The following is a 23,981-nucleotide window of genomic DNA, read 5'->3' on the forward strand; positions in this document are numbered from 1 at the left end:
GCTCCAACCTTTTCTGCTGCTGTGGCCAGAAATAAACCATAAATACCCCCCCTCCCTCGCCCATGCCCTCCGATGGCCCGACCCCAGCAAACACCAAGTGGCACCAACACGGACGGACCCGACCGCTCGGCAGGCAAACACAGGTAAAGGCCCGTCGGTGGCGCCGCAGCAGCAGCCGTGGGTCGCATAGAGAACCAAAAGCCTTCAGATGCGCCGACTTCCGTCGTTTTAGCACAAGCAAAAACTAAAAACTGACAAAAAAGGAGAGAATAACACACTTGTCGTGGTTGTGTGTTTGTAATGTGTGTGTGTGTGTGTGTGTGTTGCACAGTGGAGGAGCAGTGGATCAGGAGGATGACGGAGCAGCAGAGCGCCCCGGAGCAGCTGGCTGCTGGGAAGAGCCAGGGTGGAGCTGGAGCCACGTACAAGGTACCTCAGTCCTCTGCTCCTCCAGCCAGGTAGCCCCGCCTCCAGGGCTCCTCACCTGGCTAAACTCCGCCCTTTCTCTCTCTGTGTGTCGCTCCAGGTGCTACTGTTTGAGTTTGAGAACTTCCAGGGCTGCAAAGGGGAGTTTTCTGCTGAGTGTAAAGACGTGACCGACTCCAGCCTGAAGAAGGTCGGATCCGTCATCGTGGAGTCGGGACCGTGAGTTCCATCGTCTTTCACGACCTTCCTCCTCCACCCAGACCACCCAGACCACCCGCAGCAGGAAGCGCTCCTTTGTTTTGTTCGTTTGTTCACGTTTTGGTGGTCGAACTCTGCTTTGCAGCTGGGTGGGTTACGAGCGACATGGCTTCACGGGCGAGCAGTTCATCCTGGAGAAAGGCGAGTACCCTCGCTGGGACACCTGGACCAACAACCAGAGCAGCTACACCCTCCTGTCTCTGAGGCCCCTCAAAGTGGTGAGTCCACTTCCTCCTTGCTTTTCGTCTATCCATCCAGAGACCTGGTGAAGGTGAGCTCTCTCCCTCCCTCTTCCCCTCTCAGGATGGTGCCGATCACAAGCTGCAACTGTACGATAACCCGGGCTTTGACGGGAGGAAGATAGAGATTGTGGATGACGACGTGCCCAGTTTGTGGGGCCACGGCTTCCAGGATCGCGTTGCAAGCGTCAAGGCCGTCAACGGAACGTAAGAGCCTCCCTCCTGCCTGCTCCTGGGTCTGCCCTGCTCTGGCTACACCTCCATACTGCTCATTCCATCAATTGAATGGGATTTACAAGCCACCCGTCCATGCCTGTGCAAAATGAAAACTAGAGCCCAGAGTTTGGTCAAACCTAAAGCATACCCCAGCTTCTGGTTCCCTGTCGGGAGTCTTTGATTGACCTGATGTATCCTCTTGTCTCCCCTGCAGATGGGTCGGCTACATGTACCCGGGCTACAGGGGGCGACAGTTCATCTTTGAACAGGGTGACTTCAAGCACTGGAACGACTGGGAGGCCCCAGTACCCCAGATCCAGTCGGTCCGACGTGTGAGGGACATGCAGTGGCACAAGCGGGGCTGTTTCATTGTTCCTGAGCCGGCTCCCACCCCAGACCCGAACCCGAACCCCAGCCCTAGTCCCAACCCCGACCCTGCCCCTCCCGCCACCGCTGGAGCCAGCTGAGCAGGGCCCCCTACAACCCTGCAGCCTCACCCCTGCCCTGCCCCACTGACACTGCCTGCCCCTCTGCCTTCATCCACTCCCGGCTCAGTGCCTAGTGAGGAGTGCCATGTATGTTTCAGTGCTGAATAAAAAGTTGCCAGACCTGACGTTGTGCCTGTGAAGTTGCGCCTGTGTTTTCTTCCTTTCTTCAGCTCGACAACTCCACCGTGTTAGGATCACATGACCAGAGAAAAAGCAGGAGATTGTTGTCATCACGAGCGTCTAGATAGCTACCAGTCAGCCTGTTGACTGCATCTGTACCCCACAGTATTGTTATACTGGGCCTCTGTTTGGGAAAATTGGAACAGACTATCAGTCCATTCGTTTTACTGCAGCAGGAAATTATGACAGAAACAAGCACAAAACCTTTGAATGGTACAGTACGATACGTTACGATACATTATGATTCGATACGATACGATACAATACGATTCAATATGATAGATACAATACAAAAAATACTATATGATAGAGTACAATATGATACAATTCAAAACAAATTTATTATCGGTAATAACTGCAAATTAGAATGAAATACGTAAACAAAGGCACATATGACCCTATGACCAAATGAAGCACAAACACACAGACAGCCATCAGTTCATACGGAACCTCTACGCAATGACAAGAACGAAAAATTAAACCTCAAAAATACCTGAAAATAAGTCTGAATTATGCAAAGAAGGCACCAGCTGAGTGCGGCCGCAGCAGGACCAGCTAATCCCAGCTAATCTCAATGCAAACAATGCAAAACATTCACCACAGTTTGTTCTGACTGTATGGTTGCAGCTGGAGAGATTTTTCCCCATCTGGCCTCTTCCCAACTTGTTGATCGTGTTCAACAAAGTTTATATTTGAAGTTCTACCAGCAACACAAGCAAGTTTGTTCTGGTTTAAATAGATTCCAATTCCCTCCATGTTGGGAAACAGATGTTTAAACAGAACCATAACTTCTAAGATACATGTAAATATGTTCATTGGACTGATATCACATGAAAATGACAGAAGTCCATTGGTTTGGCTCATTTGAGCTGCAACCACAGCTGTGTGTTAACAATCAACTGTATTTTCTATGGAGACTCAATGGGTCCTTGAATGTAGAGGAGGTCCAGACCAAAGATCTAGACCATCTAGAACATCTAGACCACCTCGCCACAGTGGCAGGAGTAGAGCTCTCCCAGGTGACTCCATCAAAGAGGTTCAATCTTAAGTTTGATTGCAGTTGGGGCTACAGCTGCCATGTCTGTGCATAGCTGCACTCACTGTTGTTCAGTCAGTCACATTCCCCCATGGTGGCCCCCTGGTGGCAGGAAGCAGCGAGACTCATACAAGCCTGGGGTTTAATAGGACTCACTATCAGGTCAGAGTACCATTCATCAGTCAGTTTCACCTCTTTTGAAGTAGGTCACGCTGATGTTTATGTATCCAAATGTTTACGTTTACCATCAGCTTGATGAAACTAATGTCTATTTAAAAAGCCTTTGAAGCATTGTATTGAAATCAATGCTGGTTGCAACCAGCTGTAAGCATGGAAAAGTGCTGAATGTTGATCTTGGGATCCTTCAGTACATCAGAATGAGTCACTGCGAGGCCATTCAAGCTAATTCATACTGTAAATACAGTCTGGCCACCTTCCATGGCAGCAGAATCAGTGTCAATCCTCTCAGATCCATCTCAAACAGCTACAGTCTGAATTATTTTCAGCCATTCAGGGTACGACTGGACGAATCAGTACCTTATAGGCGGGGCTACAGGCCAGTGCTGAGATGCAACAGGGACAGGAAATTGCAGCTAGCTTGTAAACGGTGTGTCAACCATGGATTTATTATGAGAACTGGATACCAGACTGGCAACATGGCGGCATGCCGATTTTTCCCAGTGGCCACTCGAGGTACTGCAGAAGAAAATTTCCGTGGTCCCAAAAAGCATTTTTCCCCATAAACCGCAATACAAAACTAAATGCCTTTAAAACAGCTGACATTTTTGATTGTAGATTTTTCAGTCATGGTATTTTGGTCGTTTAAAAAATGATAAAGGCCAGAAAAGTGACCTTCTCCAGAATGGTTGTGATTGGCCAAATAGATCATGTAAGTCACAGAGGCATGATGGGAAGTGACACTACTGCACATGCTCTATGGCCCATTAATGCGGAAGTCAAAAACCTTTTCGACATCTGCACTCGTTGAGCAACTCCATGGAAATGAATGGCAGCCATCCTGGAGTCTGATTGGCTGGTGTCAACATGGATGCTGCAGTGTGGTCAAAAAAAAACTCCTTCCAGCAAGAAGGATGTTTATGGCCCAGTTACATGTGTCAATTGATGCACCTTGGGCCAATCAGAAGCCTGGAAAACACTGCCAACTGGCTCCAGCCGGTATTGAGGAAAATCTGATTGGCCCGTTTTGCACAGATCAGACAGAAAATGTGTCCTATCACCTCCCGAGTTGTGTTGAAGCAAGTCTTGTGGGGATGTTCCTTGTGGTGCCTTCAGTCTTGAAATGATCTTCATCCAAAAAAAATGAGAAAAGAAAACAGAACAGCAACAACAACAACAACAACAACAACAACAACAACAACAACAACAACAGGTCTCTGCAAGGCTTCACAGAAAACAAGAAAAAACATTCCGTGTTTGTCCCGCAAACTACATCTTGCGTAAATAAAAGCTTGCGTCTGTTCGGGTGTGTGTTTGAATCTTTATGACAGTGTCGCTGTCTCATCCACCCTCCACCACCACCATCACCCGTCCACCCTACCCCCCCCCCCCCACCCCCGCCCCCTCCCGCCCTCTGACTCCTATTGTCGCTGTGGGACATTTGGCACTGTACGTGCTGATTCATGTGAATATGAGACAATGACTGGCTGGACAAAACTGACACCTAATGAAATACCTTTGGGGTTGGGTGGTGGGTGCTAGTGGCGTTGGGGGGTGGAGGGTGACAGGGGGGTGGGATGGGGGTCGTGGGGGGGTGCTGCCAGGGGTACCCCTCACTCCAGCGGGCTGGGCCTATGGCAGGCCGCTCCGCTGCTCTGGCCCGGACGCTGCGGCGGCTGTTGGCAGCGTTTCCACCCCCGGCCGGCCCGTATAAATGGAGCCGGCGGAGGCACCGCGGACACACTGGCGCTGACAGGTACTGGTAAGAGGTCGACCATGTTATTGTTGTACCCACACCTTGAGGGTGTAGCTTCTGTGTTTCCACAGTGTCAAGGAGGCAGATGTTTGTTTGTTTGTTTGAAAATAGTGCCTCAAAAATAATTAAAATAAAAATAAAAATAATAAATAACTTATAAATAAATGAAGTATAAATAATAATAATAACTTTCTAATTTCTCTCATTTCTAATTGATCAATATTTAACAACAAAATCTTTTTCTCTGCAGTTTCCTCCACACTGATTGGTTCACCATGGCCACAGACCACCAGAATCCCGCTACCAAGCAGCAGCAGCCTGGCGCCAGTGCCTTCAAGGTAAAAGGAAAAACTATTATTTGCAACTTCCTGCATGCATCTCCTCGTTGACATGTTCAAAATAAAAAATGATCCCTCCCCACAGCTGGTTATCTACGAGCAGGAAAACTTCCAGGGTCGCTGCCATGAGCTGACTGCTCCCTGCAACAACCTGCAGGAGTCGGGTCTGGAGAAGGTGGGCTCCATCCTGGTGCTGTGTGGACCGTAAGTCTTGCACCGCAAACAGGCCTCAAACAAGCGTCCAGATGTTGTTGAGATATCCTGCGGTGGCAACAAGTGTGAATCTCCCCCTGCAGGTGGGTGGGGTACGAGCAGCCCAACTGTAAGGGGGAGCAGTATGTGTTTGAGAAGGGCGAGTACCCTCGCTGGGACTCCTGGACCAACAGCAGACGCAGCGACACCATTGTTGCCTTCCGCCCTGTCAAAGTGGTAAGAAGGAGGTGGCTTGATGGGGAGCACAGTGACCCCCGACACCTTTGAACCCCTGACACACCCGACCCCACCCGGTTCTTCCTCTTTCAGGACAACCAGGAGCCCAAGATCGTCCTGTACGAGAACCCCAGCTTCGCCGGCAAGAAGATCGAGATCATCGACGACGACGTCCCCAGCTTCCACGCACACGGCTACCAGGAGAAGGTCTCCTCTGTTCGGGTCCAGAGTGGCACGTAAGTCCTCGCCCTGGCGGCTGGTTTCTGCTGCTTCTCTGTGACGCCTGCCAGTCTCACTTGTCTCCCTTCTTGCTCTGCGGGTCGCCAGCTGGGTGGGCTACCAGTACCCCGGATACAGAGGCTACCAGTACCTGTTTGAAAAGGGCGAGTTCAAGGACAACAATGAGTTTGGCGCCCAGATCCCCCAGATCCAGTCGGTGCGGCGCATCAGAGACATGCAGTGGCACCAGAGGGGCGTGTTCCACCCCGTCAACTGAACCCGTGACTCCTTCCTGTGATGAACCTCGGCAGCCGCACTCGCCCCTCGCCCGCCGCAGCGACACCCTCCGCTCCTCGTTTTCGCCACGCAGCATTTTGATATCTATTGCAGTAGTGACACATTCTTTGAAGCAAACTAATAAACTCCCTGTTGCTTACATGTGATTGGCCAGTGTAAATGTTTTTCTTCTGCTCTGATCCAACTCCCCGAGTCCCAAACATGGATTCAAGTCACTGGTTAATTTGAGCCATTGAATTGCTTGCCAGAAGGAATCATCCAAAACCCCGCTTCTCTACGCTGCCAGTTGTTGTGGTCTAATGTGCACTGACGCCGACCGGCCAGCAGGCGGTGCTGCGGTAGCATCGCCGCCGTCACTTCCTGTTTACCCGCGAAGAAGAGTCAGTGTCATGCGGCACTGAGCTAGTTTACTGACACTAGCGTGTTTTTGGAGCATACAAACCAACAAAAACAGACTTTGAAAGTGCACTTCTTCCTGACACTGTCGTCTCAGACTTCGGCTGCTCGGACACTTTGGTATGAAAAACATTTAATGGCGCAAATGTGGCTTTTTTTTCAATAGCTTAGCTCGGCTAGCCGATACCTGTAAGTAAGTAAGTAAGTAAGTAAGTAAGTAAGTAACTTACTTTTGGTACAATTTTAATCTAACGTTTCTTCAGTTCTATGAAGCGGCAGTTATGTTTGTTTTGATTGAACTGAGTCGGTATTTTTGGCAAGATTTGCGGTTTTCTACATAGCCAATGCGTATTCGATTATACCGTTTGCACATCGATTAACGGTTTAATAGCAGTAATGTTGACCCTTGTCTTTAATTCGGCATGAGGCAACTTTATCATTAAATAAAGCTGTGCGTTCTAATTCCTTCAGTCTTCTTTAAGGAGTGCGAGGTTTTATTATTCAAGATTCAATATTTTATTGTCATTGTGAAATCATAACAAAACTTGAAGAATCTCACCATTGACACAGAAAGGGAAAAAAAGAACTATACATGCAATGGAAATGTATGCATGAATAATAAGATATACAACACTTCTATATTTACAGAAATTAAATACTCATTATTATCATTATTATTATTACTATTATTATTATTTGACATCGAATTCATTGTTGAACAAGGTTTTGTTTTTCAGACAGGGACATAAAATGTTTATGTTCTTGTCTCCATTAGAATATGATCTTAATTACCCAAAGTCAAGTAATTACACACTGACATTTCCATATCTCTGTAGTTCATTCATTGACAGTATTTATAAATGATTCTAATGCAAATGTCACGTTGAACGTGCAGCCGCCGCGATGCCTGTCCTGTGCAGCAGCTGCGCGGACAAGCGCGCCGTGCTGAAGCGTCCCAAAACTGGCCACTCGCTGTGCAAGGAGTGCTTCTTCTGGGCCTTTGAGGAGGAGGTGCACAGGACCATCACCTCGGCGCAGCTCTTCAAGCACGGCGAGACGGTGGGCATCGCCGCCTCGGGCGGCAAGGACTCCACCGTGCTGGCCCACGTCATGAAGCTCCTGAACCAGCGCTACCACTACGGCCTGGAGCTCCTGCTGCTCTCGGTGGACGAGGGCATCACGGGCTACCGCGACGACTCCCTGGAGACGGTCAAGAGGAACCAGCAGCAGTACGAGCTGCCGCTGAAGATCGTGTCGTACGAGGAGCTGTACGGCTGGACCATGGACGCCATCGTCAAGCAGGTGGGCCTGAAGAACAACTGCACCTTCTGCGGAGTCTTCAGGCGGCAGGCGCTGGACAGAGGAGCCGTCATGCTCAAAGTTGACAAGATCTGCACAGGTGAAAACACAGAGAGAGAGAGAGACACTCACTCACTCGCACTTCTCCCGAGTACAATGCACCCAGGTGGAGTTGAACGAGAGCAAAAATCTCTGTCTCAGTCTGTGTCACGTGAAGAAGACAGTAGATCGACCTCAGGTGAACCCACTGAGAGTTGATGAAACTGGATCAAAGCAGCTGTTCTGGAAGCGGAGCCTCAGTTCTGCAGCTCAGGGTCAGTAAACTCAGACTTAGCTGTTAGATTCGGAGTTTGTCGGACCTCCTACCTGGAACGTCCCATGTTGAGTCAGAAGGTCTCGATTTCGTTGAATTTCCATCTGGTTCCCTCAAACTGTACGGGACACACACACACACACACACACACACACATACACTGAACAACTGGGATCAGTATCTTCAGACTAACAACTCAGTTCTTCGGGTCCCAGCGGTTCATCCTGCTCGTGTTGTGTGTTTTTCCTCCGCAGGCCACAACGCCGACGACGTGGCGGAGACGGTGCTGATGAACGTCCTGCGGGGCGACATCGCCCGCCTGCGCCGCTGCACCGCCATCTCCACGGCCAGCGAGGGTGATGGCGTGGTGCCGCGCTGCAAGCCCCTCAAGTACGCCTACGAGAAGGAGATTGTGTTGTACGCCTACTTCAAGAAACTGGACTACTTCTCCACCGAGTGCATCTACTCGCCCAACGCCTACCGCGGCCACGCCCGCACCTTCCTCAAGGACCTGGAGAGCGTGCGGCCCAGCTCCATCATGGACGTCATCCACTCGGGCGAGAACCTGTCGGTGCGGGACGGCGTGAGGATGCCGGTGCAGGGCACGTGCGGCCGCTGCGGCTACATCTCCAGCCAGGCGCTGTGCAAGTCGTGCGTGCTGCTGGAGGGGCTGAACCGAGGGCTCCCCCGCCTGGGCATCGGCAAGCACCACCGGCTGCACCACAAGCTGCTGGCGCAGCAGCCGCTCAGCGACAGCGAGGAGAGGAAGCTGAAGGCCGTCGACTTCTGACGGCTCGGGACTCCACCAGGAGGCTTTGGCGTCTGGTCGTGTTTCACTTTGCTTTGACAGCCTGTCAGATATTTATTGGAAGGTTTTTAAGGACTCGGCTTCACTGCGGTCACTCAACATCACCGTCCTCCCCAGAGGCTCCAGACTTTCTCCTCTCCACCGCTGCTTGATGCAGACACGGGTCCTCACAGTGTTGTCAGTTCTGGAACTTTTCCTCGATTCAGGTTTAGCTGTTCGTCAACTTGAGACCCGAGACTTTCAACCTGCAGCCTGCAGGGAAACTCAATCTCTCTTTATATCAATTTGAAATCTCCTTCATTTTATTTTATTTTTCTGTTCCAATGCACTAAACTGTAGGATGTGATATCTGCACAGTTTTCTTAAAATAGTATTTTAATAAATTATCTTTGCATAATGAGTCTGAGGCTCTGTGTCTTCTGACTGACGCTGTTTGTTTCATACAGGAGAGGATTTGAGCCACAAAAAGAGAAAAAAAATATGGCAGGAAGAAGATTTTTGCTTACGTTTTCATTTTGAAAATAAAGTTGATGTTAAAAAAGAAGACAAAACTAGCAAAACAGAAGTACTGTGTCATTTAGCTTTGGTTTTAACCAAGTCACAGCATCATTTCACTGGACAAAAAAAAACTTTATTATAAAATCAGTCAGACAAAATAAAATGTATATAATATTATAATTTACAAGTGAAAAAATATCAAACAAATGTAACGCAATGCCTTTTCTTCAGAAACCAGCCAGGATCACATTTCCAAAAAAAAAAAAAAAAAAAATCAGCTCTGGGGAAAAACTTCCTGGAGACTGCTGCATCTTCATCGCTGCAGTCACTCGTCCTCATTCTCATCACTCTCATCCTCCAGCGGGGTTTTTCCTCCTGGAAGGACACAGTGCAGGATGGCTCTCCGAACTGCTTCTTCCTCTTCTGCAAATAATAAAAAAGAAAATGCATGGCAACGATTGAAGTCCACCGGTGGGACGCTGAGATGCCGAGGTTCAGGCCAGCAGTTGAAACCCTGACACGTCCCTCACCTTTGTCTTTAATCGTCGGCAGCATTCGATGGAGCTGCTGCTTGTTGTACTGGATCAGGAACTTCTGACATGTTCTGATTGTTCCTGTGGGGGAGGGGGGGGGAGAATCAATTGATATATTTGAATAAATCATCTGAAAATGATGAGAGGAAACAGCCGAGGAGGTTGGGACTCAGCATCTGGCTGTGCTCCTCCTACCTCCCACATGCAAACAGCTGAGGAAACACGGGATCTTCTGCCTGTGGGTGTCGATGCAGGTGATGAAGGGCAGCGCGGACCACAGGAGTCGGTAGCACATCTTGGGGAAGCGCAGGAAAACTACGCCGGTGTGAGCGTTCAAGTATTTCACTGTGGAGGAGACACAGACAGGAAGCGGCGGCTTCACCATGGGTTTTCCTCCAATGAGGCTTCAGCTATTATGATGCAGTGAGAAGAGGTTTGGCTCTCCACAGGCTGGTTGTCTCTGGTAGCAGAGGTGGGAGGTAAAGAAGCAACAAATACAGGTATTACCCAGAAAATTAGAATATCCTGAAAAGGTTGTTGTATTCCTGCAATTCAACTTAAAAGGTGAATGTGACATATTATATAAAGGAATAATATGAAAATCAATATATTTCAAGTTTTTATTTCTTTGGATTTTGCTGATCAGGTCTTGCAGCTTTTTTTAAATAATAATTTTATAATAATTTTCTGAGTTTGAGGGTTTGTGGTTTTAACAAGCTGAAAATCTTAATCAGCAAAGTTACAACAAGGAACTGCTTGAGATGTCAATTTGCGTGTAATGGCTCAATAAAATGTGTTGCTTTCATCTTTTATGTTAAATTGCCAAAATAAAACAACTTTTACTTGATATTCTCATTTTTTGGGTAGTACCTGTACTTTGTTACTGCACTTCAGTGCATTTTTTTCTGATGAAAAACACCTTCAATAACTCTAAATATGCTTTTTTCTGAAAGGAGGCTATTTAGAAGAATTTCAATATAAAACGTGATTGAGTTGTTTCACACTTTTATTGTTTCCTCCGTAATTCCATGCGTGTTCATACGTAGTTTTGATGGCTTCAGTGAGAAATCACAATGTCAGTAGTCATGAGAACGAAAGAAAAATACATTCAATTCAGAGGCTGAGACCAAACTGTTGACTGCTAGTGTATATTAGTGCTATATTTTCCTCTTCCCTCTCCCACCGTGTGTTCCTGCTCACCGGAGAACCTGATGCTGCACAGCGCCGCGCCGTAGTCCCCATGCACCCGGGCCACCGCCGCCCTCACGGCCGCCGCCACGGCCCTGTCGTCCAGCAGCAGCAGCCTGCTGCGGTCCGCCACGTTCACCTCACACAGCAGGTACCTGGCACGAGGGACGGCTGACGTCAGAGACGACACACAGGGGAGAGAGGGGAGAGCGAGGAGCGAACTTCTCACCTGGACTTGACTCGCACCATCGCGGCGGTCGGCGTGTCTCGCTCTTCTTCTCCCGAAACTTCCGTCAACAAGAGTCACTTCCTGCCACACAGCCGCGCCAGTCAGTGCCACCTGCTGGAGGTTTGTGGCACTGGCGGGAGCGCTTGGCGTCATAGTCAGGGCAGCGCGAACTTGCCGTTTACTTCCCTGTTTGGAATAACAAAAGAGCCAGACCTTTATTTGTTTTAAATGTATATTTTTCCCACCAAAAGGAAGCTGATTCAAGAACTATTCTTGATGACAACATAGACCGATGGATTGTGGAGGGGTTTTTAATGAACGAATATAGAATATAGAAGTAAATCACCGAATAGCATCTCGTTCGTGGAGAAACGGGAAACACAGGCTAATAAAACAATCGCATCCACTCGGTAACTATGACAACCTCCACGGCTCTCAGCCAATCAAATCGTGCCTTTCCGCCGTCTCCAGGGCGCCATCTTGACTCGCAGAGCCGCAGTTAGCAGCTACTAGCTCGAGCTCCTCCGGTGAAGGCTGGTCCACAGCGGCGGCGGGCGGCTTCCCTTTCTCTCTCCTGTCACCGCGCTCGGCATGAACGGCTCCCGGAACAAGGCCACACCAACGGTGAGCAACGGCGCCGCGGATCCAGAGGTAGGCTCCGACCCGAACCACAGGGAGCGGAAGACGGCCGGCGGAATGCTGAAGAAGCTCAAGTCGAGGCGCAGTCAGCCGGAGAAGTGGCCTGCGGTCACCGAGGCGGAGCTGCGGGCTCTGAGGGAGGACATCAGCCCGGACCATGTCCTCGGTCTGCGGGCTGTCACCGAGGGTGAGTTCGGTTCTGTCAGTTGAATACAACGTGAAGACGAATAGTGTCTGTTCAACTGTAAATATCTGCTAAAGCGTCGAGTTCTACTGGTGGCCACGGCCAATGGTCCGAGCCTCTCCATCCTCTCCTCCACCACCTAACTTCACCTCATCCATAAACCTGCTCCTCGGTCTACCTCTGGCTGGACTTCCTGCTCCCACCTCCGACCTCAGCCTCCTGATCTCGAGGTGGCAGAGCCGTGAACGGTCCAGCAGTTACAGAGATTTCTGGGACGTTTTTTTTTTTTTTTTTTGGCTGCTAAGTGTGAACCAAACCGATTCCCTCATAACATCCTCCGCCCTCAACAAAAGATTTAATGCCCCCTAATTAGGCAATGGGAGTTCATTCATCTGGGGGGATTTCTCATTGACCCAGGAAACTTCCTAGAGAACAAAATGGCAACTTTTTAGGGGGAAGAATAAAAACAGCAACACTTCTGGTGTCTTTGTACAGTAATGTATTTATCTGCAGTTCTGCAGTTCTTTGACTAGAAATGTAATGAAAAAAAAAGACTGAGATATACATTCATGAAAAAATATAAACAATACCTATATTTTTAACTGTATAAAAAGAAATCTGAAAAAAAAAAAAGTCATGTGACTGCCGTCTTGTTGCGCTGGATCCTCTGGCTTTTGGGTTAAAAGGAGATTTTTTTTTTCTCATCACTTTACTCCCTGCAAGTCACGCTGGTCCCGACCTCCGCTAATGCCTCGCTCTCCATTGTGGTGTGTGGGCTTTTTTTTTTTTTTTTTTTTTTTTTTTTTTTGCAAAGCCAGACAACAATGGAGCTACTTCCCTCCTCGGTGTTGAGGCTGCGCTGAACAGCTGATAGTCTGAGCCTCGGTGTCGCTGCCGAACAGACCACAGCTTACTGGGGATAATCCCCCCAACCAAATATTCCTGTCTCATCGCTCTGGCCAGGGTTTGTGTTTGTCTGTGAACACGGCGTTTTTTTGTCTCCATCCAGACTATCTGTGCAAACCCGAGGACAACGTCTACAACATCGACTTCACGCGATTCAAAATCCGAGACCTGGAGTCGGGAACGGTGCTGTTCGAGATCGCCAAGCCTCCCAACGCCGGTGAGAGACCAGTTTACGCCCCCCCCCCCCCCCCCCCCCCTCAGCAGATACCTCACAGGATCCTGATAGAAGTTGGTAAAGACAGTTTGTGATGTGGGGTCTCTGCAGCAGGTCCTGCGGAGGTGGAGGAGGAGGGCGCAGAGGCGGACGCCACCGCGGGACGTTTTGTGCGCTACCAGTTCACCCCGGCCTTCCTCAAGCTGCGCACCGTCGGTGCAACGTGAGTGAACGCTACCAGAGGCGCTCAGTGCCCCCAAGTGGCCGCTTCTGCTCCCTGCCTCTCACCTCTCTGCTGTTTGTGTGTCTGTGAAACAAACAAACCTCAGCGTGGAGTTCACGGTGGGCGACCGGCCAATCAACAGCTTCCGGATGATCGAGCGCCACTACTTCCAGGGTCGCCTACTCAAGAACTTCGACTTTGACTTTGGCTTCTGCATCCCAAACAGCAGGAACACGTGCGAGCACATCTACGAGTTCCCGCAGCTTCCGGACGAGCTCAGTGAGTCTCCGTTCACACTGACACTGGCCACGTTTCCATCACCTCTAGCACTGCACAAAACCTAAATATGGCACATGGAAAAAACCTCTCAAATATAACTGAAAGGTTTTGATGCTCATCAGGTGGTTTTTCAAAAGTATTCATACAGAAGGATGTCGCAAAAGTGTCATGGAAACACTTTTTTGGCATTTACACCTCACTGACCAGTAAAAATGTCGCGTTATGATTGGACGGAGGGCGAGGCAGAATAGTTTAAGTAATTAAATACAAAAATACAACAAGCAAATTCTCGTAAAAATCTTGCGGGACGAGATTTGACGAGAATTATGTCTCACGCTTCACACCATTTTAATGGAAACACCTGCAAATCAAAATTCTACTTTGTCAAAGTGAAATATTGCTTCTATTTTGCAATAAACGCAGCTACTGCCCCCCGGTGGCGGCCTCGACGTCGCCTCACTCTTGACCTCCGTGCTTCCTTTTCTTCCAGTCCACCAAATGGTCTCCCACCCGTACGAGACCAGATCAGACAGCTTCTACTTTGTGGACAACAAGCTGGTCATGCACAACAAGGCCGATTACGCCTACAACGGAGGCCTGTAGGCATCTCCAGAAGGGGCGGGGAGAGCTCCCCCTGGTGGGTGGGAGTGTTGAGGTGCGTCTGAAGTTTACATCGAGCCTCCCTCGGAGCCAGCGGACCACTCCGACTCTACACTCGACCCTGAGGTGGATTTCCCAGGAGTTTCTGGGGCTTTTCTGGAGCTGCGCGGATGGTCCGGTTGGATCGGACGGAACACTTTGCCTTAAGTTTTCTCGCTGTCTCTGCTGGGAAGGGACACTCTGAGATGTCTCCTCAGACTCTCAGCTGTAACTGTGTTTACTGGAGTGAATGTGTGAACTGCCTTTTGAAACTGACAACTGTGTTTCCTGAGCGGGAAGGCGAGCGTCCTCTAGATATTTTTTTACTGTATAGGTAGCCGTTAAGGAGCCTGTAGCACTAGCTGACTTTTCACCTGTCCTCAGACGTCACCTGGACTGAGTTCATCCTGTCGACGTGTAAAGCGTGTCTCTTGGCCACAGTTTGTAAGCATTTCCTGGAAGCCTGTCTATGCTCCGTCACTTAGAGAGTCTTTAGTTTTTGACCGTCCACGTCTTCGACTCGTCTTCATCTCTTTAGTTTATGTCAACAATGGCTGCCGTGTCATGACACGCCTTCCTTTGGTGATGTCACAAGGGGTCCAGAGCACATTAGCGAGCTCTAAGGAAGCAGCAGGTAGTGGCGAGACATCGCTGATGCTCTGCCGTCTGCTGGCGGCTTGACTTTGACCCTTCACCTCTAGGAAACTTGCTGATGTTCTCAGTGGTTCATCAGGTCACCTGATAATATTGAATCTCTGCAGTCCAATCGGCAAAATCCAAAATGGTCCAAATGCCAGCGAACAAACCTCCATTCGGAAGACGTTGTCCTGACTGTGTTCAATAGTTTGAACTTTTAATTTTTTTCAAATTTATCCATTCAGACTTTTGTATCAGATTTATTGTAAATAAAAATTTCTGACTTTCTAACTTGAAAACGCTGACGCTGGTGTCTTCTTCTTCTTCTTCTTCTTCTTCTTCTTCTTCTTCTTCTTCTTGTGTTCTAGTGTTTTTAAAGTTAAGCAAACCACACTCAATGTTAACTATTTATTTTGTCGCATTTTATTTTGAAATATGACACAATTGTTTTTTCAACTGGCCGCTGCTTTGTTCAATGTATAAAAGTTCAATATTTAGTTCAGGCCTCGCTACTCGTTCCTTAAACTACGTTTCCCAGAATCCTCGGCCGTAAACAGGAAGCTGCTGTGCTTCCATCATGGCGGCTCCCACGGGGAAGACGCGGCGTGTGTCCCGCGACTCGAGCAGCAGCAGCAGCAGCGGCGACGAGGAGGTTCTGAGGAGGTGCCAGGAGGCCGTGTGGGAAAGCAGGCCGGCCGGACTGAAAGGTGACTGACAGGCGGCGTTTCGGTTCGGTTTAGACTGTGGAGGCCGCCCGGTTCGGCAGCAGCAGCAGCAGCCCGGTGGGGGAGAGACGGCGGCGAGTCCGACCGATTCAAACTGTTCAGGAGCCGCCAACCGTTCAAGTGCAGAATTGTCCCAATGAAATGGATGCGCCCCGTGTTGAATCGATTCGGGACCGAGTTGTCTTGGACGTCAATTTATTTTCGATGCAAACACGTTCGTATCCGTAGCTTGCTTTCAAAACCGTCATCTACGGAGCAACAACTGCGTACTGGCTGCGTACAAGAATGAGCAGTTTTGAATAAGGACATGAAAATGCAGATTGATTGATTTATTAACGATTTTAATTTTGAGTCAAATAAATGCTGCTTGGTTCTTAAAATGAAAAAAAGCATTTCTGCTATTACATTGTAATTTGGATTATGGTAACTATTTGCTTCCATATAGGCTATGAATCAGGATCGCTAGTTCTTTTCAGCTTTATTCAATTCCTCTGGAAAAGCCATCCTGCACTTTACTGATTGTTGTGTAAAAAAATATGTAGTAATAAAAAGAAATGAAATCCAATTCAAACAGTCGGCTTATTTCTAATGTCTATTGGGAACAAAGCAGTTTTATTTTATTTATAGTAGTTTTTTCACTTTTTTGAAAGCCTTTTTATTTTACATTGTGACTGAGCACTACTGGTAGCCACTGGCCTGTGAGGGTCATGACCCCGAGTGACAGCTGACAGCAGAGTCCAGTAGTACAGTGGCGTCAGCCGCCTTCTGCACGGTGTACTGAAGGACATGGCTGTGTTTCTGTAGGTGGAGGCGGTGGAGATGGTGGAGACGCGCCGCAGTCGAGGCGGTAAGAGCGCAAAGACACACACGGCTTCGGTAAACAGTACAAAGCACGAGGCGGCTGTAAAATAAAGCATTTAAAACACAAAGCAAAAATGTTGTCATGCTCTGTGTTGGGTTGTCGTTGCGTTAGATTTGTTGTGGCAGAGCACAAGCACGACGGCAACGAGCTGCAGGTGAGCCAGGGCTTCAGGACCCACGTGGCCAAAAAGCTGGAGACGCACCTCAACAGGTGAATATTGTAGCTGTGTGTGTGTGTGTGTGTGTGTGTGTGTGTGTGTGTGTGTGTGTCCTTTCTGGTATTATGATGGTTGTGAGATGTTTTGCTAAAGTGAGGGTCGTGCTTGTATTGAGGTGAGTTGAAGACTGAACCCAGCTGTGAACATTAGTCACATGGTCACTGGATCTCTAGATGGAGAGGATCCTCCTCATTGTTGTGTTGTTGTTGTGTTGTTGTTGTGTAGCAGCTGCTGTCGCTGACAACCTCCTTCCTTCCTCTCACTCAGCTGTATTTCAGAGACGCAGATTGAATGGACTTCCTGTGCAGCTGCAGGAGGAGGAGAAGACGACGATGAGGACAATGGTGAAGCTCTTCTTCTTCTTCACCTCCAGGTTCCTCTCACTGGTTCACTGCTGTCGTGCCCTGCAGTGTTTTTTTCCCTCCGTTGCTCCTCTGCAGGATTCCGTTTGTTTTCCACGTCAGTGCCGGGACAGCGAGGGGAGGAGCCTCCAGCTGCTGCCAGGCGCCGGCCAGCTCCCAGCTCCAGGTTCCTCTGGGTTCCTCTGGGTTCTGGGTGGTAGCAGCGTCACGTGACCTGACAGTGTGTGTGTGTGTGTGTGTGTGTGTGTGTGTGTGTGTGTGTCACAGCGACAGCGACAGTGAGATGGAGCAGAGGCTGAGGGAGGCAGCCGTGTCCGTCGCTGACCTGCTGCCAGCTGCACAGGAAGTGACGGAGGGAAGAACCGACACAGTGGAAGAGAAGGAGGAGAAGAAGAAGAAGAAGAGGAAGAAGAAGAGGGAGGTTGCTGAAGGTGGTGCAGGTTCTTTGACGGTGGGAGCTCAGAAGAACGGCGAGGACGGCAGAGTCCTGGACCAGGAGGAGGAGGGGGCGGGGCTTAAAGTCAAACTAAAGAAGAAGAAGAAGAAGAGGAAAGAGACGGCAGCGGAGGACTGAACACAGAACCGCATCTGAACATTCCACTGAAGTTGCCTTCTAAATACTCTTTATTCTCTCATTCAACGTGTGAAAAATATTTTTCAGACTGTGACTTTAAAAAACAAACAAAACAAACAAACTAAGCGGTAACACAACACAACGTCAAGGACATTTAAAAAAAATCTGACTGGACGTAAACGTCTCGGTGTTGATTCGAGTGATCAGCGGTGAGTCGAACGTAGATTCCTGCCCACGGCGGCCAATGACCAAGCTGCGCTGTTACCATGGAAACAGGCAGTCAGTCAGTCACACTGCCACCGGGGGGCGGCAACGAGCAAATAGGGGCTCAACTGCAGCCTGACCTTCCTCAGGACGGACAGTCACGGCAAAAGTTGCAAAATAAAGATGTGTATTTTTTTTTAATAATAATAATGAGGAGGATTTGACATTTTCAAATTCAAAATAAAAGTTGAGAACCTGAAGTTAATGCACCTCTTACGGTAAAAGGGAGCAGAAATGAAAGAATAGTGAATTAATATTACAAGTTGTGAATTCAGCAAAGTTATTATTCACTCAAAAACAGCTGAGTGTGCGCAGTACAAGTTGTGTCCACACACATTATTCTACATTTCATTGGATGCAATTCTATGATCTGGTAAATAAATAATGCTAAGAAATGCCTCTTTGCGAGTCGAGAATGTTTTTGGCGGGTAAATATGATGCATCCCTGTTTGTTATTTGATTATATTGAAGAGTCTTGTAGCATCTCAGTGAGACGAGAGCATCCTTTGGTCGGATTCTACTGGGAAAAAAATGGAAGTTTGCGGCGGGAGAGGGCGCCGGCGTGCTCCACTTCCTGTGCATCACTGCGCCGTCGACACCAGCTGCGCAGGCATGTAGGAGCCGATGTCGGAGGGCGACGGCGACAGGAGGTGAGACGGGTGAGTGTCGCTGCTCTGGGAGGCAGGATAGAGCTCCAGGCTCTCCGTGGAGACTGCGGACAACGAGACAGGGAAGCACAGCTGAGGATCGGCCGTCAGGACAGGAAGTCTGCGAGTCGGCTGTATTGAAGGAGATTTTCCAGGTACTTCCATTTTATTTCCTTATCTAATGAGTTTTTCCTTTTACTCCCAACGTTTGTTCACAAATATCTATACTTTTTACTTCTTCTTATATTGAAAACACATGCTGGTTACTATTGCGTTCAAAGTAATCCTCCCATTAGTGATTGTAGTTGTTGCTTGAAGTGGAGCTTTTTGAACTCTGCTGTCATGCAGTTAAATAGACCTACCTCAGCAGTACCTATTCTTAAGTACTCGGTATTATTACTGTCTGGCTGTTGGCTAAAGTGTAAATCCAACAATGTGCTTGTGTTTACCTGGCACAGGTGTGTCTGTGTGCAGCTGCAGCGAGTCGTCTTGCAGCGGTGACGTCGTCTCTTCCTCCGGATCGGCTGACAGAATCTGTCACAGTCACACGGCAGAGAAACATTGCAGACGATTTAGAAACTAAACCAGCTTTTTTCAATCCATGACTGGGACCAGGTCCTCCCGGCAAGGTCCAGTTACCTGTCGAATGGGAGTGAGGCCCGTCAGCGCCCCCAGGCTGCTGCTGTCCGCTATGATCATGGCCTGGGACAGCAGGCTGGACGAGTGGTACTGAGGTGAGTCCGACTTGTACACTGCAGGGGGCAGCAGCAGCTAGTTACTGTGTGTGTGTGTGTGTGTGTGTGTGTGTGTGTGTGTGTGTGTGTGTGTGTGTGTGTGGCACCTTACTGTGACTCGGCAGCTGGGCCATGGTGGCCATGAAGGGACTGGCACTCATGTGACTATGTAGCTGCTGCGGGATTGGTTGATGAGATGAGGCATGGAGCTGCTGCTGGAAAGAGATTGGCTGAAGGGTGGTGAACCCGCCCCCGACGTTGTTAATAACCGGGACGGTCTGCGACTGCGCAGACGCCAGACCTGCAAACACAAAAGTTGCTGGGTTTTTTTCTTGTCGTTTTCTCTGTTCATGGGTTCCAATCAATGGAAAGGAGGCGGGGTCGTCACCAATGAGGAGCGAGGACTCGCCCAGGCTCATCATGCCCGGCAGCGAGGCCATGATGAGGCTCTGCGTGGAGGCAGGGGAGGCTGACAGGCTGTGCAGGGACGTCAGGGTGCTGACCGGAGGCAGTGGGCCGCCGCTGGACACCTGAGACCAGAGACCATGAGTTACTAGAGACCATGAGTTATGAGAGACCATGATCCCCAAGAGACCAGAGACCATGAGTTATTAGAGACCATGATCCCCAAGAGACCAGAGACCATGAGTTACAAGAGACCACAACTTACTAGAGACCACAGACCTTGAGCCCCCAGAGACAAGAGACCATGAGCCACCACAGACCGGAGACCATGAGACACCAGAGACCAGAGACCATAATCCACAGGAGAAATGACCATGAGCCACAGGAAACCAGTGACCATGAGCCACAGGAGACCCGAGACAATGAGCCACCAAAGACCATGAGACCAGACACCAGGAAACATGAGCTACCAGAGCCGGTGAGACAAAGACCTGCTAGTTCTAATTCTGAGAGAATGACTTCCATGGTCCAAGGTCCATGCTGATCTTCCTGCCTGGATCTGTGACCCTGACTGGGCCCAGGTCCGGATCAGGGACAGCACCTGCCAGTGGAATCAATGTCCCTGTAGTCTGCCACTATTCCGACTGGTCCTACACTTCAGTTAAGGTAGTTTTTCTTCAGTGGGAACAAACTGGTCCAGACCTGCTGCACATCATCAACTTCCCTCAATGAATGAAAATAGCTGTACTGAAGACCTCCAGGCAGAAACAGTAGAGCCCTACCACAGCCAGCCACCAGGGGGCTGTCTTGTTCGGCTGTTGTTAGCTTTGAAGGTCAGTGGCGTTGTGAGGGGTTCTGGTGTGTAAGTGAGTGGCAATCTGACCTGTTTGGGGTTCTCGAGGAGTGTCTGACTGGGCTCCAGCTGGACAGGGCTGACCACCAGACGGCCCCCTCTGTCCCCGCTGCCGCCGCCCCGGGCTGAGCCCCCTGTTCCGTCACAGAGCATCTGCTGGCTGTACTTCACACCTGGACAAAATCACACAGATGCAAGTCAGACTTGGACTTCCTGCCAGTCCCTGCAGCAGTACCAGATGTGGGTTCCGGACTCACCAGGCTCAGGACTCGCTGCCAGGCCTGGGTGAGACGACGAGGCCGGCTGGCTGCCGTAGGGTGTGTCCAGGGCCAGCTTGTGTCGGAAGGCCTCCTCCTTGCGGCGGTTGGCGAACCAGTTGTAGACGCGGACCTCCGTGACCAGGTTGGAGCCCAGGCCGGCCAGCTGGGAGGGGGACACGCCCCTCTGGAGACACTCTGCCCTGCGGCAGGCAGGTAAGGTGGAGGTCAGTCTCATCTGTCTTTCTGGCACGACTTTTTGGCAAAGCTCCACCTGCTCCCAACTTTTTGCAGCGGGACCAGGTGGATGGCTAACAAACCTCACCGAGGGCCAACTCGGTCAAATCCACTACTTGGTTTTTACACAAGAGGTGGGATTCTGTCTGTCCCAGGTCAGGTAATATTTTTCCAAGTATGCATGTGATGGCATGTCCTAGTCACCTGTTGCACTCCTCCACCAACCCCTCCCTCTCCTCCTTGCTGGGGTTCTTCTGCCGCTCGTAGGCATGGAAGAGGATCTGCAGGGAGGCCGGACCCCACTTGAACCGGTTCCTGCGGCCCTTCTTGGTTTCCTCGCCCTGCTCCTCCGCCGACGGCAGGCCGTGTTTGGCGTTGGTGAACTCTGGGAAGGAGGGGGCATTTATTTATTTACTATCCTTATTAATGCTTTATCTCCACCTGCTGGAGATCACATTTTGCAGACACAATTAGATCCTAAAGCAGGCAAAAGATGAGTTGATGTCACTGGTATTTTTTTTTTTTTTTTCAAGGTTCGTGGCGTTCACTGTAGGATTTGTTTAACACTGAATCAGAGTTGGTCAGTGAGCAAAGACCCCCTGAGTGGCCCCTCAAGAGGAGAGGACGTCCCTAGTTACTCCAGTTAAAGACCAGTTAGGTCGTTCTCCTTAAACCCCAAATGAACTGACATCAATCACACGCAGGGGCACAGCTACAAGTATTGAGCTGTGTGGGGAAGAAAACTGGTTTGGGCTCCATCCATACATGATGCATGAATCACAGATCACTGCTAGAAGCAGCAGTGGTGAGGAGGAGGAGAAGATACTCACGCTGGCTGATCTCGCATTGCTTCTTGACGTACCAGGTGTACAGCGCCGCCCTCTTCTGGTTCTTCATGGGCGTGCCCTTGTTGAGGTGCTGGGAGAGGTGCGACTGGTTGAGGCCAGTGGACTCCACCACCTCCCGCTGCGGCAGGTTGTGCTGCTGCATGTAGCTCTTCACCATCTTGGCCACATGCCACGGGTCTGCCCTGGAGACGGACAGACAGACAGACAGACAGACAGCGTCAGAAACTGCAGGACCACGTATTTCTTGCGGGGTTTTTTTTGCCCCCAAAACTTTTGAGGTGCGGCTGCTGCAGTTTGTGGCGTCACACACCGCAGCACAGCGAAGCAGCGTGTTGACACAGGGAGATAAAAGAGGACAAAGTCCAAAGCACACTGGCTTCCATACTGGAAAAACACGGGGAGAAAGATCCACACTTAGGTCGCTTTTGTGCGAAGAAAATAAAATAATAAATTGCACACAAAAAAAGAATTCTGATCATTATTATCATCACCATCGTCCTTATTATTGTTGCAGAATCATCATTTGAGCTTTTCTTTTTATTCCAAAGTATAATAATCAACCTTTGAAATATCACAAAAAAACTTGTTGTAACACGCGCACACGTACACACACACTGCATTGTGATGTGTGTGTACCTGCTGTGCAAACAGCGACTCAGCTGAGCGCCTCTTGCTCTATTAATCTTCACCTGCGCGCGGCTTATTTATTAAATATAGCCCACAGGACGACGATCCGGTGGCTAATTAGTAACCAGGCAGGAGGAAGGAGCCTCTTTATCCGGGTGGCCGTGCGGAGGGCGGCCAGAGGGAGGCGAGCACTCACTGCAGCAGCTGGTCCACCTCGACCCGCAGCTTGGCCGCCTCCTCCGGGGAGAGCCGCTCCACCTCCCGGATGATCGGCGGGGGGAAGTCCATCTCGCCCTCCTCGGAGCTCTCGCCGTCCCCCTTGTCCCCCCGCTCGCCGGCGGCGCGCTCCCGCTCCAGCTCGCCGATGGCCTGCACCAGGACGTCCCGGGACAGTCCGGAACCCAGCAGGGCCCAGACCAGCTGCTCCTGAAGGCCGGTGAGCCGGGGGTGCCTGGCCCGGGCCGCCCTGTCCTCTGCCCGCTCCTCCATCAGTGCCAGTCAAACACCGCTGCTGCTGCTGCTGCCGCTGCTGCTGCTGCTGCTGCTACCGCTGCCGCTGCTTCTGGTCGGGGCTGGTTCAACTTCAAGGTTCTCGGCATGTCCCCCTCAGCTGAGGGCAACTTTCATTTTCCGCCAACCTTCGGCGTGTCGAGTTTCCTCCTGATGAGTCCCGAGCTGCGGAGCTGGTTGCAGCTCTTCCACCTGCTGTTTTTACTCTCAAAGGTCAACTCTGTCCTTTTTTTTTTTTTTCACCCCCCTCCTCCTTCGAGGCGCCCTGCGAACTTTGTCCCCGGCCATCGGGCCCCAACAGGGACCAAAGTGCACGTTTTAAAACAATAAATAGTAGGTGCAAGGGCGTCAGAGCAGGCCGGCAGGTGGACCGCAGGAGGGCTGGGAGAGTCTGGAGGTGTTGTGGAGCCTCTCGGTGGGAACTTGTTGGTTGATTTCACATCAAACTGGATCTTGTCGGACATGTCTGAGCAACAGGTAGAGGACAGGCATTTAAAGGCGCAGAGCGGCTAAAGAGCGCGCAAGCAGATAGAAACGATACGCCTTAATGGCCACTAGAGGACGCTGCTGTCCTACATCTGAATCCCCACCAGGACGTCTTCACAATCCGAGCGGTGTGAACCCGGAGAGAGCCGGACTGACGGTCATTTGATTATATTTTAAAATAGTAATAAATTCAGTCTCTACCTGAAGAATCTGTCGACAAATGTCCCCAAAACATCCAAATAAAAGAAAAAGTCTAAAATAAATAATATATATATAGTTAAATATGGTTATATAGTTATATGCTATACTCTTTATCCCCCCCCCCAAACT

The 23,981-nt window shown here is 49.8% G+C and overlaps 7 protein-coding genes across 10 annotated transcripts; 5 read left to right on the top strand and 2 right to left on the bottom strand.

The window, feature by feature from the left end:
* Positions 1-296: 296 nt before the first annotated feature.
* On the top strand, positions 297-1,860 carry LOC142887734 (beta-crystallin B3-like). Its single transcript, XM_076025576.1, has 5 exons — positions 297-429; positions 527-645; positions 770-902; positions 988-1,130; positions 1,354-1,860. The coding sequence occupies exons 1-5, from the start codon at positions 301-303 to the stop codon at positions 1,604-1,606; spliced, it is 777 nt and encodes a 258-aa protein (XP_075881691.1). The 5' UTR covers positions 297-300; the 3' UTR covers positions 1,607-1,860.
* A 3,171-nt stretch (positions 1,861-5,031) lies between these two features.
* On the top strand, positions 5,032-6,205 carry crybb2 (crystallin, beta B2). Its single transcript, XM_076025577.1, has 5 exons — positions 5,032-5,114; positions 5,200-5,318; positions 5,411-5,543; positions 5,637-5,779; positions 5,871-6,205. Exons 1-5 carry the CDS (start codon positions 5,052-5,054, stop codon positions 6,037-6,039), a joined length of 627 nt encoding a protein of 208 aa, XP_075881692.1. The 5' UTR covers positions 5,032-5,051; the 3' UTR covers positions 6,040-6,205.
* Positions 6,206-6,408: 203 nt separating this feature from the next.
* LOC142887736 (cytoplasmic tRNA 2-thiolation protein 1) lies at positions 6,409-9,281 on the top strand. Its single transcript, XM_076025578.1, has 3 exons — positions 6,409-6,575; positions 7,351-7,854; positions 8,322-9,281. Exons 2-3 carry the CDS (start codon positions 7,359-7,361, stop codon positions 8,855-8,857), a joined length of 1,032 nt encoding a protein of 343 aa, XP_075881693.1. The 5' UTR covers positions 6,409-6,575; positions 7,351-7,358; the 3' UTR covers positions 8,858-9,281.
* A 203-nt stretch (positions 9,282-9,484) lies between these two features.
* pop5 (POP5 homolog, ribonuclease P/MRP subunit) lies at positions 9,485-11,509 on the bottom strand. Its single transcript, XM_076025583.1, has 5 exons — positions 11,324-11,509; positions 11,107-11,249; positions 10,102-10,251; positions 9,904-9,987; positions 9,485-9,796 (listed from the first exon to the last, which is right to left on the bottom strand). Exons 1-5 carry the CDS (start codon positions 11,341-11,343, stop codon positions 9,699-9,701), a joined length of 495 nt encoding a protein of 164 aa, XP_075881698.1. The 5' UTR covers positions 11,344-11,509; the 3' UTR covers positions 9,485-9,698.
* A 131-nt stretch (positions 11,510-11,640) lies between these two features.
* Positions 11,641-15,342, top strand: unc119b (unc-119 lipid binding chaperone B). 3 transcript variants are annotated; one of them, XM_076025582.1, is made up of 6 exons: positions 11,641-12,149; positions 13,156-13,269; positions 13,381-13,489; positions 13,596-13,768; positions 14,259-14,423; positions 14,495-15,342. In XM_076025582.1, exons 1-5 carry the CDS (start codon positions 11,915-11,917, stop codon positions 14,369-14,371), a joined length of 744 nt encoding a protein of 247 aa, XP_075881697.1. In that variant the 5' UTR covers positions 11,641-11,914; the 3' UTR covers positions 14,372-14,423; positions 14,495-15,342. The 3 variants fall into 3 exon arrangements, with proteins under 3 accessions (XP_075881697.1, XP_075881695.1, XP_075881696.1); XM_076025580.1 differs by having other exon boundaries at positions 11,647-12,149; positions 13,378-13,489; XM_076025581.1 differs by lacking the exon at positions 14,495-15,342 and having other exon boundaries at positions 11,647-12,149; positions 13,378-13,489; positions 14,259-14,468.
* Positions 15,343-15,475: 133 nt separating this feature from the next.
* cunh12orf43 (chromosome unknown C12orf43 homolog) lies at positions 15,476-18,442 on the top strand. 2 transcript variants are annotated; one of them, XM_076025586.1, is made up of 6 exons: positions 15,476-15,750; positions 16,573-16,615; positions 16,742-16,840; positions 17,115-17,191; positions 17,288-17,375; positions 17,477-18,442. In XM_076025586.1, exons 1-6 carry the CDS (start codon positions 15,621-15,623, stop codon positions 17,781-17,783), a joined length of 744 nt encoding a protein of 247 aa, XP_075881701.1. In that variant the 5' UTR covers positions 15,476-15,620; the 3' UTR covers positions 17,784-18,442. The 2 variants fall into 2 exon arrangements, with proteins under 2 accessions (XP_075881701.1, XP_075881700.1); XM_076025585.1 differs by having other exon boundaries at positions 17,115-17,375.
* hnf1a (HNF1 homeobox a) lies at positions 17,816-23,615 on the bottom strand. Its single transcript, XM_076025584.1, has 10 exons — positions 22,852-23,615; positions 22,011-22,210; positions 21,385-21,565; positions 20,944-21,146; positions 20,717-20,859; positions 19,817-19,958; positions 19,541-19,729; positions 19,334-19,446; positions 19,144-19,228; positions 17,816-18,759 (listed from the first exon to the last, which is right to left on the bottom strand). The coding sequence occupies exons 1-10, from the start codon at positions 23,142-23,144 to the stop codon at positions 18,629-18,631; spliced, it is 1,680 nt and encodes a 559-aa protein (XP_075881699.1). The 5' UTR covers positions 23,145-23,615; the 3' UTR covers positions 17,816-18,628.
* Positions 23,616-23,981: the final 366 nt, after the last annotated feature.

This window comes from Nelusetta ayraudi, unplaced genomic scaffold, assembly GCF_046127955.1.
Source record: "Nelusetta ayraudi isolate G7.1 ecotype Tasmania unplaced genomic scaffold, CSIRO-AGI_Nayr_v1 ptg000018l, whole genome shotgun sequence".
Taxonomy (NCBI): domain Eukaryota; kingdom Metazoa; phylum Chordata; class Actinopteri; order Tetraodontiformes; family Monacanthidae; genus Nelusetta; species Nelusetta ayraudi.